We start from the raw sequence: 14,713 nt of genomic DNA on the forward strand, positions 1-14,713 counted from the left end.
GGATCGGAGGAGTTGGATGAGCGTTGCATTGCATAACAATGATGATTCAGTGGGACCACCTTGGAGTTCTTCTTTTTGGGTTAATGGTTAATAATTGCTTATGCTTTCAATTTTAGTAGAATGCATCCCTTTGCATGATTGTTGTTGTGGTAACAACTAACATCACCAGCTCTGTTTTCTTACAAATATTTTTAGATGTAATTTAAAGAAATATATATTTTATCATAGGGAGAAGATGATAAAACATATTGGTATGAAAATCATGTAATTTAAATTTATCCTGAGACACTTGAATTTACTAAAATCTTCGATAAAACAGATTATAGAAAGAAATACAAATACTTTGTGCTTTTTTATATAGTTTATTTTATTGTTTGAGTTTTAAATTATTTAAAATAGAGATTTAGAGAATTTACTATTCATGAGACAACAAACAAACACTACATTAGTTTTCTGTGATTATTTTTTTTAATGATCAAGAGGATATTTGAAAGTATAATTTATTTGTGCTTTTAAAAATTTTAAATTTTATTTTCAAATTAATTTTTGTAAGGTTTTGAATTTTTTTTAATATGTTTGTATTAAAAATAATTTTTTAAAAATATTATCTTAATATATTCATAATAAAAAAAATACATATTGCTGTTCTAACACTCCCAATAAATGTAATAAGTGATTAAAAAATGAAGTAAATTTTAAGAGATAAATCAACTGGTCAAAATTTAAATGTATTCTTTAATAATAATGAGTTTGAGTCCTCTTAAAATTATTACTATTAAAAACGCACATAATTATTAATATTAAGCTGATATGTACATCTAAGTTAATCATTAAAAAAAAAAAATGAGATTAATTTCAGGCAGAACCCTTTTGGCACCTATATCCACTCTATATTTTCTCGCCAGAAAAACAGTAGAACAAGATGGCCAATACTGCAAGCTGTCCAATAAATGGTTCAACTTACCCTACCATGCATGAAATTTGGTGAGAGTTGAGTAGCCATGGTCCACCGGGGCAGAGAGCCAGGAGACCTAAATCCCACAGGATATACAAATCCTGCATCCAACTGTGAGCAACTGAGCATAGGTGCCTCAGCCCTCTTAATCTCTTATAAATTTACTTTGTGGGTAGGTTAAACATTTTCAAAGGCAAGGAAAGCCAGGTGGAATGGTTGGTGTAGAAAACCTAGCAGAACCGATTTGAAATGGTTAGCACAGTGAGCCAATTTGAATTGGTTGGTGCAGAGAGTTAATCCCAACATGGACAGGTGGGAAGGGCAAATGGAAAGGGACAGTAAAGTAGAAGATGAAGAGAAATGGATAAAGCATTATAGCAGCACTCATCATAAAATACTATCAGTTTTATCTATCTTTTTCCTGCATATGCCTCAGAGCCTTTGGGTCTGCTGCCAGTATGGTTTAATATTATTCTTAGCATGAACCAAATATAAGATAGATAAAACTAATTAACAACGTTCCTAGTTGATTTGGGCCCTGTATGCATGAACAATCCTCCATGGAGTAGAAGCACACACTAGGAGGCACCACCCTTTTCTGCTTGGCAAATTCTTTGACAGGATAGCCTCTCCCCCTGCAGGTTTTCTTCATGGCTGGGTTGACAGCAACATGATCCAGATACAGTAAGCTTAGCGTATGTGAGAAGTCAAAGAATTATCGACATTTTACGCAATAATCCCAAAATTTATTATTGTTCTCGATAGAACACATCCTTCTCGGACAATGGAACATGCCATCTGAAGAAACCAATCAAGGGTGATTTTCTTAGAAAGGTAATTTATCCTTGGAAATTTGATTCTCTACTCCATATCCTGTCCACACTTGCTGAGGAATTACAAGGCCTGGTTCTTCAATTATTTGCTATGCGTGGATGTTCTATTAATGGAGGGTCATGTCAAAACTGTCAGATTTTCTCTTGACATTAGTGATCTTTGAAGTAATTTACAAGAAGGATCATTCTCCTGCTTCATGCCACATAACCTGGTTTGGGTGGAGAATTGATTAAATGTCCAAATACGAAACCACCATGCATGAACCTGGAGACTAATGAAACAGGCTTCTATTGGGCCAAGAAACTAGGCAAAATTTAAACCTGTCAGCAGTACTATGGAAGACTAAAAATCCCTTGGAAATGAAACTCGTCAATAACTCTCTATGAATCCCGATGAGTCTTCATTATGAGGGTGAGGGAAGTTGCCTGACCAGGCCTCCTGATTATATATCCATGCCAGGAGAAAAGGTTAAAGGTCACATACAGAACTGGCCATTTTCATCAAGGTCAAATATATATAGAAATATAGCCACTTGGAAATGCTTAATATTGATGATAACAAGGAAGAGAAATGGATAAGGCATTATAGCAGCACTCAGAAAATGCTTCTAGTTGGAGACGGTGATTTTTCTTTTGCTGTTTGCTTGGCTGAAGCCTTTGGCTCTGCCACTAACATTGTTGCCACTTCTCTATACTCTGAAGGTAACAATATTTCACCTGTCTCCGTATACATTTGTCTAATATTTGTTGGATGCAATCTGATTGATCCTGTACTTACAAAATTAAGAGATGATGAGGCTCAAGTACAGTGGAGCTGCATCCAACTTGAGAGAACTGGAGGAACTAGGATGCACTGTTATGCACGGAGTAAATGCACATACCATGAACAGTCATCCTCTTCTCACCCATAAGCTGTTTGACAGGATAGTCTATAATTTTCCTCATGCAGCTCTCAAAAGGAGTGAAGCAAACATTCGCCAAATTGAGTAAGTGAAGCTACAACTTCTAATTTATTACCTTAAGTGATCATTTGGGATTTTTCTCTTGTTCTTGAAGAAGTGCAGGAATAAAACTGTTGAGACCTGTCTACTCTCTGTGTCTTTTTATTTTTGATATTTTACTCTAAGGCCTACCTTATTCTCTTTGGAATAGACCTTCTTTCCTGTTAGCTCACAAAAACTAGAAATTTAAAAGCAATCCTGGACTTCCCTATGTGACCAAGGATTGACCTTGTTGGTTAAGTAGCTACAAGATTAATTGTGCATTGGCAAGTTATTTGAGTTTTGATTTGTGAACGATAAGTGAAATGCTATGTTGAATTCTGTCTTTAGAAGTCATCGAAGGTTGGTGAAGGGCTTCTTTAAGAGTGCAAGTGACATGATGGAAGAGAATGGAGAAGTTCATGTGACTCACAAGACTACAGATCCATATAGCAAGTGGGAAATTGAGAAACTAGCAGAACAAGCTGGGCTGTTCCTGGTTGAAAAAGTTAAGTTCAGAAAATCTGATTACCCAGGATATGAAAATAAAAGAGGATCTGGGTCTAGAGCTGATGAGAGTTTTCCTCCTGGAAACTGCTGTACCTTCAAATTTGGAAAGAGTACCAGTCTTTGACACTGAGCAACTTTGTCATTATATCCTCTCTCTATAAGAAGACTTGTGGAATGAAAATGATGTAATCTTTTCTTTTCCTGAGTTATTAAAGAGTAATCTAGGTGTAGAGAAAATAAAGGCATTTGACAGCTGCCCCAATTAAAATAAAAATAAATAAACATATGTGTATTGAAAGTTGAAACTGGGCATTAAACCTACATACTGAAATCAAATATCAGACCAAGGTCGCCTGCTAGGGTGCTAAAGGCTGCTACAGCATTACTACTAGCTCTAAATAGAAAAATAAGGGGACACAGTCTTTGTTCTGAGGTAGACATGCGCTTCCAAGTCATTCGTGGGGGGATAAAGACTAGTAGAATGCACTAGGTGGCTTGGAAAAGCTTTGTGCATCAAAAAGCAGTCGAGTAATGGGTTTCAGGCATTTCAGTACTTTCTTTCAAACAAGCAATGCTCGAAAGCATGGTTGGATGGCTGTTTTAAGATGAAAGTTCTTTGGTGGCTAAAATTCTGAAAGCTTGTCATTCTCAAATAGCTCTTTCATGGATGATAAAATTGCTCAATGCCTAGGCTTACCTGAAGTGGCATATGAGACAACTGGTTATACAACGAGCAGCGTGCTGCAGAGCGGGAAATGGAGCACGGGTTTGCATATGGATGGACAATTCGCACCTGGAATGATGAATTGTTCCAAGAGATTATTTTTTTCCTTTCAAGAAAGGCTTCGATTTGTGTTGTTGAGCTTGTATGTTGTGCAAACCTAGTGAGAAGATATTAAGAAAGAAATCATAAATGAGTTGAAGATCATCACAAACTAAAGAAGCACAGTGCAGAAAAGGCCAGAAAAAATAATGGAAATCCAAGACAGACAACAATCGGCAAAGCATACAATATATGCATGAAAGCACGGTAAAACAAAGTGTAGAAATACAGAACAGCTAAAACATCTTTGCCAATAATCAATAAAAGAAAAAAAAACATCCAATGATTTCGAACCAGAAGACAAAATCAAAAATACAAAAACAGAAACAACCACGAACCCTAATTCCTACACAACATGATAGAAAATGCGAACATTAGAACCCAGTGAAGGCAATTTTTGTTGGAAAATCCGATCGGTGATATAATGATATTTACTCATAGGAGGCCAAACACACTAACACAATATTTAACGTGGTACGGCAAATCGCCAACATCCACGAGAGAAGCCATTTCTTATATAAAAAGAATACAAGATTTACAACAATAAAGGAGAAGGAATCATCCACTCTTTAGCAACTCTCAACCTCACTCTATTTCTTTCTTCTCAGTACTACAATGACAGCTCACTCTCTCCTATATTTCTCACATCTTTGGCTACATTATCTTTCTTATTTTGCTCTTAAACAATGCTTCTATTTATAGGCAATTCATGGCAGACAAGAGGCTATAAACCATGACACTAATAGTGGCAACACATGAGTTACATCATTTTTTTCAATGGTGGTGCAACTACCATTATAGCCTTTTTGACAATGGTAACCCTACTTCTTAGGGTAGGTTGCATAATTTATTACCCATTAATGGCAAATCCCAGCAACTTCCAGCACAAAGTCGACACACGCACACAAAAGAACACAAAAACAGGGAAAAAAAGAGTGAGATTAAGAAAAAGAAAAACTAGGACACAAAACCATAAAACCTAGCCCAAACCCACAATAAAATGCCTACAACACACAAACCACCTCAAACATGAGCAAGCAAGCATGCATTAATTACAAATAAATCTTTAGCTTTTTACAAAAGGGGTTCTTGATCAGATCTCTATATGTTCATGCTAGAAGAAGAGGTCTGGATGTTACTCAAAATAGAACAGACCATCTTCCAAGCTAGGTACGTAGGTTATACAATAATGGATAGTTTAGAAAGCCAAATGTAAATTGATGTCTTGGTGCAATTACAAAAGATGGTAAAGTTAAAGTGTTGCAGAGTTGACTTAAAAGAGCTAGAGGAACTAGGATGCACTGTGAGAAGTAAATGCACGTAAAGTGAACGAGCATCGTATTCTTAATAACAAATTGTTTGACAGGATAACTCAACTGGAGTGTAGCAAATATTAGCCAAATCGAGTATAGTTCAACTAAAAAAAGTAATGTACCTTCATTAATAAGTCATTGGAGGTTTTGTTTTAGTTATTAAAGTAGAAGGGCAAGATAAGACAATGATTATGTAACTCAACTAGCTCTCATACCCCACTTTCCCTTAGCGATCTCGTGTTCTAGCCTCTTTCTAGTTTCCTTAGAAATAGTGAATGGAAAGAACTAGACACCTTTTTGGACTTTAGAACAACGCATATTAGAAGTTTTTTTTTTTACTTCAGTTCTAAGTTAAAGGTGATAATTAGTATGTTTGCATCTATTTTTGAAATTATAGAGGGTGGTGATGATATGAAACTTAAGTTTCAAAAACTACAGTTTTTAAATATAGAAGAAATAGATACAAAAGAGCAGAGTTGAGTAAAAAGATTGATACATTTTAATTAATTTAGCATGTTTATATAAAGGCTTACAAAGAACTTGAAACAAATAAAAAAACTTTCAACAATCTTGAGAGATTATTGGTTTATTAATAATAGATTCTGTAACAAATTCTGAGGTAGAATCTGATATGAAAATAATTACATTGAAATTCAAATAATTAACTTCACTTAACTCTATTTTCTATCTTCAAGGCAGATTCTCATAGATAGATTTTAACACTCCTCCTCGAGACTTGCCTTAAACAAAACAAGTTTCATCCTTATAAATTCCAGCCTTGATTTGGGAAGTGCTTTAGTCATTATATGAGCAAGTTAAACATCGGTTTAACAGTAATGAAGCCTTTATAAGTAGATTCTTCTTAGCTTCTCTTATAGAGTGAAATTTCACATTGATGTGCTTAGTTCTACCATGTTGAACCAGATTTAGAGCAATAGCAATGGCAAACTTGTTGTCACAATAAAACTCAGTTAATGAGCTTTATTCTTAATCCAAATCAGCAAGCAACTTGTTTAACCAAATTGTTTGATTTGCATTAGTTACCATGGAGATATACTATGTTTCTATAGTTGATTGTACCACCACCTCTAACATTTTTGCATTCCAATATATTGCACCAAAACCAATGTTGAAAATATAACCGGAAGTGTTTTTCATGTTATCAACACTCCTTGCCTAGTCACTGTCTATATATCCAATTAATTTTACTCATCTTGTCTCCGAGTACCAAATACCAAGGTTAGTTGTTCCTTTAATTTACTTCAACACCCTTTTAATAATAACTCCTATATGAATATTGCAGAGTGAGCTTATGAACCTTGACAATAAACCAGCTGGAAACATCAAGTTAGGTCTATTTATTGTTAAGCATAGTAGGCTACCGACCAAGCTTTAAAATGCAAAGGGATCTTCAAGTTTCTTACCATTATTCTTTGAAATCTTTTCATTTTATGCCAATGGATTTGCTACTTTTTTGCATGATTCAAGCTTGAGTTTCTTAAGTATATCAACAATATATTTCATTTGTGAAATAGAAATGCCTGAACTATATTGATGTATTTCCATTCCAAGAAATTAGTTCATTATGTCAAGATCGACATTTCAAAAATATCTTGCATTTCTATTTTGAACTTTGCCAGCAATTTTGCATTGCTTTCAGTAACTAGCATGTTGTCAACATAAAGTAATATTACTAGTTGTAGACCATCTTCATCTTATTTCAAATACAAAGTAGCTTTATTTTCACTTCTCTTGAATCTTAGTTAAATCAAATGAGTGTCAATTATGTTGTACCAGGCCTTTGGTGCTTACTTCAAGCCATAAAAAGCCTTATGTAGCTTGTATACTTTGTGTTCATTACCAGCAACTACAAAGCCTTTTGGTTGTTGCACATAAATTTTTTTAAGGAGTATTCCATTTAGAAAAGCAAACTTAACATCTAAATGATAAACTTTCCATTTCTTTTGACCTGCAAGTACAAGTAGAAGTCTTATAGTATCATGCCTAGCTACTGGTGTAAAATTATCACCATAATCCACTCCAGTAATTTAAGCAAAGCCTTTAACAACCAATCTAGCCTTGTGCTTGAAGATTGAACCATCTGGACTGAATTTGGTTCTGAAGACCCACTTTACACCAAATTCTTTTTTATCTTTAGGAAGTTTAGTCAATCTCCAAGTTCTATTTCTTTCAATGGAATGAATTTCTGATTTCATTACTTCAATTCAAGCTAGAACTCTTATAGTTTCAGTGTAGTTTGTAGGCTTAGCATGTACAAAATTACATTTTTCATACACATCAGACAATGGCCTCACCTTAAGTATTGTTGTATCTGAAGTTGCTTCAATGTCTGGTTGATCTTCAACACCAATACTTCTTACTACTGGTTCAAGTACAACTATGTTTTTCTAATCAATTTCCTTTAAGTCCCAATTCTAACAGGAATTCTCATCAAAATGCACATCTTTGCTAATTTGAATTTTAGCTCCATTCAAACTGTATATCCTGTATCATTTAGATTCTGTTGTATATCCTACAAGAATTCTTTTCTCTGCTCTTTCATCAAGTTTCCCTCTTTTGGCAGATGACATATGAAAGTAACACAATGATCCAAACACTTTGAGATGTTTGGCGATAGGCCAGACACTAAACTATGCTTCTAATGGTGTTTTGCTTTAAATAGACTTAGTTAGAAGTTTATTAAGCAAATATATTGAAATATTTACTGCTTTATCCCATAGAAACCTTAGTAACTTCTTTTTAAACAAGATACATCTGGACATCTCCATCATAGTCATGTTCTTCCTTTCAAAAACTCTATTTTGCTGTAAAGAGTATAAAACTGTTAGCTAATGTACAATCTCAGCTTCTAGACAAAAGGCATTGAACTTCTTCAAAATATACTCTCCTCTATTATCAGTTCTCAACACCTTAATCTTTTAACCACTTTGAGTTTCAACCATGCTCTTGAAGTTTTTGAACATTGAAAATGCTTGTGACTTGATTTTTAAAAAATTAACCCAAGTCATTCTACTGAAGTCATAAATGAACAATATAAAATACACATTATTGCTTAAAGAGATTGTGCTTATTGTTCCACATATATCTGAGTGGACTAACTCCAGTTTGTGAGTAGCTCCTTTAGATATACCTTTGGAAAATGATTGTTGATGTTGTTTTCCCAGTTCACAGCTTCTACATGTTTGTGCAGTAACATGAATTTTAGACATATTTGCTACCATACCAATATCATACAGCAACTTCAATGATTTTAAATTGTAATGATCAAATCTTTTGTGCTAAATAATACTTTCACCAATCTTGACACTGAACACATACCTTTCAACAACATCAAGCTTCAAATAGAAGTTATTACCATCCATTTTGATTTTTGTTATTTCTGAATCAGGCATATCAGTGATAAAGCAAAAACTCTTTTTAAAAGAGATTTCATAACCACATCTTAGCATAAATGCAACACTAAGGAGATTTTGATCTAGTTCTGGAATATAAAGAACATTTGTGATGGTTTTAATAGCTCTATTTGTGTTGACCGCAATAATGTCTTTTCCTTTAGCCTGTACAATATCTTCATTTCCTATCTTGATCTTTAGTTGAACTGATATGTCAATAGAAGATAAAATTGACAGAAACTTAGACATGTGACTAGTGCAACCATTATCTATAAGCCATGTATTCAGTTCAGAGGTATTGCTAGCTTGTGATGCCAAACAGATGCTCCTCGTCATCTTTGCCTTTTTCAAAAACATTTGTTTGTTACTATATTTGTTACTGAGATTGTTTCTTCTTGATTTTACAATATTTCTTACTATAGCCAAGATTATTACAGAACATACACTGAAGAGAAGTTTTACCCTTAAACTAGCAATCTTTCTTAGCATGGTTAGTTCTTTTGCAATAAGAGTAAGGTGAGAAAATATGTCTTCTTGAAGATATACTTGTTTTTCCCTTAGAAAACTTGATAAGTTTTTTTCTTGGCAAGTTACCAACACCCCTTCCCATATTATTTGCTTAAAAAGCCCCTTCAACAACCTCATCATCTCTTATTTGAACCCTTGCTCCTGAAATTTGCTAATTAACTCTGCATTAGTGAGATTTTCCAAATCACAAGATTCTTCTATTATAGAGATCTTGACTTTAAACTTTTATGGTACAGACATCATAAGTTTTTCTACTACCTTTTGATCTTCAAATGTATTTCCAAAGAGTTTCATTTGATTTACAACATCCATTAATCTGCTAGAATAATCTTTAACATATTCATTATCTTTCATCTTCGTCAACTCAAATTCCTTTCTAAATGTAAGAAGCTTAATTGCTTTGACTCTATTACTCCTTTCAAATTTAATTTGGAGCTTATCCCATTCTTGTTTTGGTGTTTCCAAATTCATTATTTTGGTAAAAATATGTTCTGCAAGTCTAGAATATAGGCAGGTAATGGCTTTGTCCTTCTTGAGTTTTTCTTCTTCATATACTTTCATTTGAGTGATTGTGGGATTTGCATTCAATAGTGGTGAATCAGAATCAGTCACCACAACATTCCACAAGTCTTGAGATCTTACATAAAATCTCATTTTGACAGCCCAAATATAATAGTGTTCACCATTGAACACTGGAATTGCAAATACAGTATTGCTTAAAGTAGATATTGAAACAAAAAAAAAGTAAATTATTAGTGTTTATGCTCACCCTCTCTATATTTAGTACTTAGAATACTTGCCTCATAGCCTATAGGATATAAGCTCTGATGTCAATAATATAAAAACTTAAGTTTCAAAAACTATAATTTTAAATATAGAAGAAATAGATATAAGAGTTGAGTAGAAAGATCAATACATTTTAATTAATTTAGAATGTCTATATAAAGGCTTATAAAAACCTTGAAATAAATTTAAAAAATTCTCAATAACCTTGAGGGATTATTAGTTTTCTAATAACAGATTCTAAAGCAAATCTTGTGGCAGAATCTAATATAAAAATAATTACATTAAAATTCAAATAATTAATTACGCGTAACTCTATTTTTTATCTTCAAGACAGATTCTCATAGATAGATTCTAATAGGTGAAGGGATTCTTGTGAGTACATTTAAGGATAGCTAAATATCCATATAGCAAGTGGGAAATTGAGAAATTTACAGAGGATGTTGGGCGTCCCTTGTGCTAACCTCCTTCTCTAAGTTGGCTCCTTAATTTTCCTTAACTAGTCTCTCCTTGCGGCAAGGAAGCTGCAACAATATGCCTTGCCAAACAAACAGAGAAGCTCATCATTTATGAGCCAGATATGCACATATTCGGAAGGAGTACTGACTGATCTCTAATTGTTAATGAACATATCTTGCATGGAATAAATATAAGAATACAATGTAATATATAAAGTTGAGAATAGTTCATCCACCACAAGGCTTAGGCTGCAAGGGAGGGGAGTGTTGGTGAACGTACTAACACGATATAAAGTTAATGGTGTGGCTAGCTTCTCCGACGCTCTTCGCACAGCCCTGGGCTAAAGTCTTCTGTTTAGAACCCACTTTTGTTTGTTTGAACATGTGACACCGATCTTGCTTTCATTGATGTATCTACCACTTTTCTTTCTTTTTTTTTTTTTTGGTAAGTACCACTTTTCTTTCTTCTTTCCCTTTCCTTTCATCTAAGGTCTATTTCTAATTGTACCGCACCATTCATAGCAGAACAACAAGGCAACCCACTTTTGACTTTTCTTCTCTAGCTTCCCTCCCTTTCTTTGACAAGGGTCTGCCTCTATTCACTCTCAAGGCTCCTACTGGTGTTTCCTGCTGATCATTTGATTCCATAAATTGACGAGTAAAGGTATCATTGCATACGAAGTATTGAGATGTAAATTTCCATGAAAAAGTATCACCCATGGCCCTTTGGCATAATGGCTTAGAGATTCCTTCCGCAAAGCAAAGACTATCCATTGATTTTTCATCTCTTGCTTCTCGCTTATTATTCCTTTATTCTCAAAACTTCCCTTCATTGTATCTCTTTTATTGCATCCCACAAAGCACAGAAACTCTAAACAAAATCTTTTAGTGCCATATAGAAATGGATGAATTGGAGAGCCAAGTGAAAATGCTTAGTATAAATAATAAAGAAGTGAAATGGATGAAGCATTATAGCAGTTGTCATAAAATACTACTGGTTGGAGAAGGTGATTTTTCTTTTTCTGCTTGCTTGGGCAAAGCCTTTGGTTCTGCTGTAAACATGGTAGCCACTTCTCTCTACTCCAAAGGTAATATTTTGTATAGTCAATATGAGCTGTTATTGGTTGGATATATTCTGATTGATCTTGTAATTACAAATAAATAAAAGATACCATGATGCGGAAGTATTCGAAATCTGCAACAAACTTAACTGAGCTGGAGGATCTTGGATGCACCATAATTCATGAAGTAGATGCACATAATATGAGAAAGCATCCTCTCCTGAAACAGAGATTGTTCGACCGGATAATCTTTAATTTCCCAGCTACTGCTCTAAAATGGAGTGAATCAAACATTCGCCAAATCGAGTAAGTTCAGCTAAGACGATTAATGCTACATTTCTCCTTATGCCCTTCGATTTTATTTTATTTTCTGTTCTTAAGGTGTAGGTAACAGGATTTGAGCTTGTGATCCCCTCTTTTTCCATCTTAATAATGCAATATTGACAAGTCTTTTTAGGTTTAGGTTTCAGTTTAAATAGAGAGTGCTAATGATGCATTCCCATTACTCTCTTTAGGAAACATCAGAGGTTGGTGAAGGGCTTCCTAAGGAGTTGCCATGATATGTTAGAAAAGAATGGAGAAATTCACGTGACACACAAGATCAAAGAACCGTATTGTAAGTGGGAGATTGAGAAATTAGCAGAGGGTGTTGGGCTGTGCTTGGTTGAGAAAGTTTGGTTCAGAAGATCTGAATATCCAGGATACAGTAATAAAAGAGGATCTGGTGCTGGAGCTGATGAGACTTTTCCGGCTGGAAACAGCTATACCTTCAAATTTGCCAGGGCTACCTGACAAAGAGCAATCCCTTTGTAAATCAAAACTCTTATTCCTCAAATCAATATGCTTTAACATTTTTTCTTTGGCATTAATTGGTGCATAGGCATTTCCAACCCACCAAGACAGGCACACAAACCCAAAATTCCCGCCCCCGTCACTAAGTGGCAATAACTATTTTAAATGTATTATTATGAGAGATTACTGATACCATTTATACAATCATGGCTGAAATCCAAATGATCTGGTCAAAACATGCCTGCATGATGTGCTCCTGTAATTGTTACTTTATCTATACAAAGTAATTATCAAACATCTTGTTGCTATCTAGCCTGCTGAATGATAGACTCCATGACAGGGTGACCCTTAAAGTTAATGATAGACTCTACAGAATCATCATCTGTAGATTGGAACTCACTGGCTAAACTTTAATGCTATGAAGCAAGAAGATATTAATCAACATGCAGCAAAGAGACCAAAGCTGCCATTGCTTGGAAATCCAAGCTGTCCAAACTCAGCCAAAAGGTTGCTTCATCATTGCTATTGATTCAATGAGAGAACAAAAGCACAAAGTCTCATATTTACAATAGAAACTGAGAACATCCTCATTAGTATCTTTCAGGAACCATGACATGCCATCTCTTAAATGAATTTTTGATCTAGTCCAAACTGCGAATTAGCGTGACAACTGCATTCTATGTGGGGCAAGTGAACTATTTTCTTGAATTTTTTCTTTGACAGCTATGCAATTCTGGGCAGTCAGCATATATATTTCAGGATTTCTATGGATAGAGCTTCCATTATCAGATGAATTGCCGATGTCTTTAGTAATAACATCAAATTTTCGTATAGCTGAAAGAAGATCCACTAACAATGTTAGACCAACATCGTTAACATCCCTAAAGACATGAGCCTTTGTCTCACTTATATATAGTAACTCCCCTTAGCCTTGCGCATGTTAATAATACATTTGCACAAATTTCTGGCTTCACCAGTAGTTAGTCTTTCCAGTGCTTTTCAAAAACATTCCGAGGTTACTGATCAGAGACATCATATCATGCACGGCTTGGATGGCCAGATCCTGCATGCAAAAAATCTGATCATGTTTTAGAAGCTGACAGGGACGAATAAGTTTCTTGGAGTGTCTGAATGTTTGAAAAATATCTGGCCATCCAAAAGTCATGGTGTTTTTTGAATTTCTCCTCTAGCAATGAGACAATCCATTTTAATTTACAAGAAGAATTAATTCTCTTGCTTAATGCACCATCACCTGCTTTTAGTAGAGAACTCCAAGTAAATTTCAAATAAAGGTTCCAAATACAAAATCACCGTGCTTGGACCTCGACCAAAGTTGAACAGGCATTGCATGCATATGGACTGTGGGGCCTTAAAACTGGAACCCTTCACGGTACCATGCATGGTGGTAGTAGTAGTATATTCATGATAGAAGAAGAGCTATTTGAAAGTTGAATTAAAGGCAAGTATAATATATAGAAGACTGGCCATTCTTGAGAGAAAAAAATGGATGGTTTAGAGGGTCAATGGGAGGGCTTAGTCTCTATAATAAAAAGAAATGGATAAAACATTACAGTAGCTGTCATAAGATACTTCATGTGGGAGAAAGTGATTATTCTTTTGCTGTTTGCTTGGCTAAAGCCTTTGGTTCTGCCACTAACATTGTTGTCGCTGATCTCTATCCGATCTGAAGGTAATATATTTTTTCAACAGCCCAGATGCTAGATATATTAATATCATTTGTTGGATCATGGATGCATTCTAACTGGTTTCATTACAAATAATAGATACCATAATACGAAAGTACAACATGAGAGCTGAAAGAAACTTAAGAGAGCTTGAATGGTGTAACGCGCATACCATGAACAAGGACCCGCTTCTCAGTTGGAAATTATTTGACAGAACTGTAATGTTTTGAAAAAAAAAAACAAAAAGGAATAGGAAAAGGCAACAAAGCCCTTAAAGGCTTAAAAGTGAGTAAAATGAATAAGGGGTATTGTGGTAATTGAATAATAGTTAATAAATATAAATAGGAAGAAAAATAAAACAAAAGAACAAAAGAGAGAGCTGTATTTTGAGAGCAAACGTAAGAGAGGGAGAAGGAAGAAGAAGAAGAGAAAAGAGGGGAAGAGAAGGGAAAGGAAAGAGATTGAGAGGAAATAACTTTAAAGGTAAGATTTAGGTTGTTAAATGTATAAATGTGTTGTTTTAAATTTAAATTTATGTTTTGATAAATATTAGGGTTTTGAAAATTTGTGTTTTGGGTT

At 34.5% G+C, this 14,713-nt stretch overlaps 2 protein-coding genes across 2 annotated transcripts in view; both read left to right on the forward strand.

The window, feature by feature from the left end:
- The first annotated feature begins 2,299 nt into the window (after window positions 1–2,299).
- LOC105130106 (uncharacterized protein At4g26485-like) overlaps window positions 2,300–14,713 on the forward strand; it is a 23,535-nt gene continuing 11,121 nt past the window's right edge. The window contains exon 1 of the mRNA XM_011032454.1: window positions 2,300–2,774. Coding sequence (XP_011030756.1) covers window positions 2,578–2,774 — 197 coding nt within the window. The 5' untranslated portion in view covers window positions 2,300–2,577. The remainder of the gene's footprint in view (window positions 2,775–14,713) is intronic.
- On the forward strand, window positions 11,174–12,744 carry LOC105130108 (uncharacterized protein At4g26485-like). The gene is made up of 3 exons (XM_011032455.1): window positions 11,174–11,684; window positions 11,765–11,963; window positions 12,173–12,744. The coding sequence occupies exons 1-3, from the start codon at window positions 11,498–11,500 to the stop codon at window positions 12,447–12,449; spliced, it is 663 nt and encodes a 220-aa protein (XP_011030757.1). The 5' UTR covers window positions 11,174–11,497; the 3' UTR covers window positions 12,450–12,744.

The sequence above is a fragment of the Populus euphratica genome, unplaced genomic scaffold (assembly GCF_000495115.2).
Source record: "Populus euphratica unplaced genomic scaffold, PopEup_1.0 scaffold95.1, whole genome shotgun sequence".
Classification (NCBI taxonomy): Eukaryota; Viridiplantae; Streptophyta; class Magnoliopsida; order Malpighiales; family Salicaceae; genus Populus; species Populus euphratica.

What these genes read in the sequence shown, in the direction of transcription:
- LOC105130108 (XM_011032455.1), top strand. Translation starts at nt 11,498, where the DNA reads ATGGATGAATTGGAGAGCCAAGTGAAAATGCTTAGTATAAATAATAAA. An exon ending in CACTTCTCTCTACTCCAAAG is followed by an intron (nt 11,685 to 11,764) that starts GTAATATTTTGT and finishes AATAAATAAAAG; the next exon opens with ATACCATGATGCGGAAGTAT. An exon ending in TCAAACATTCGCCAAATCGA is followed by an intron (nt 11,964 to 12,172) that starts GTAAGTTCAGCT and finishes TACTCTCTTTAG; the next exon opens with GAAACATCAGAGGTTGGTGA.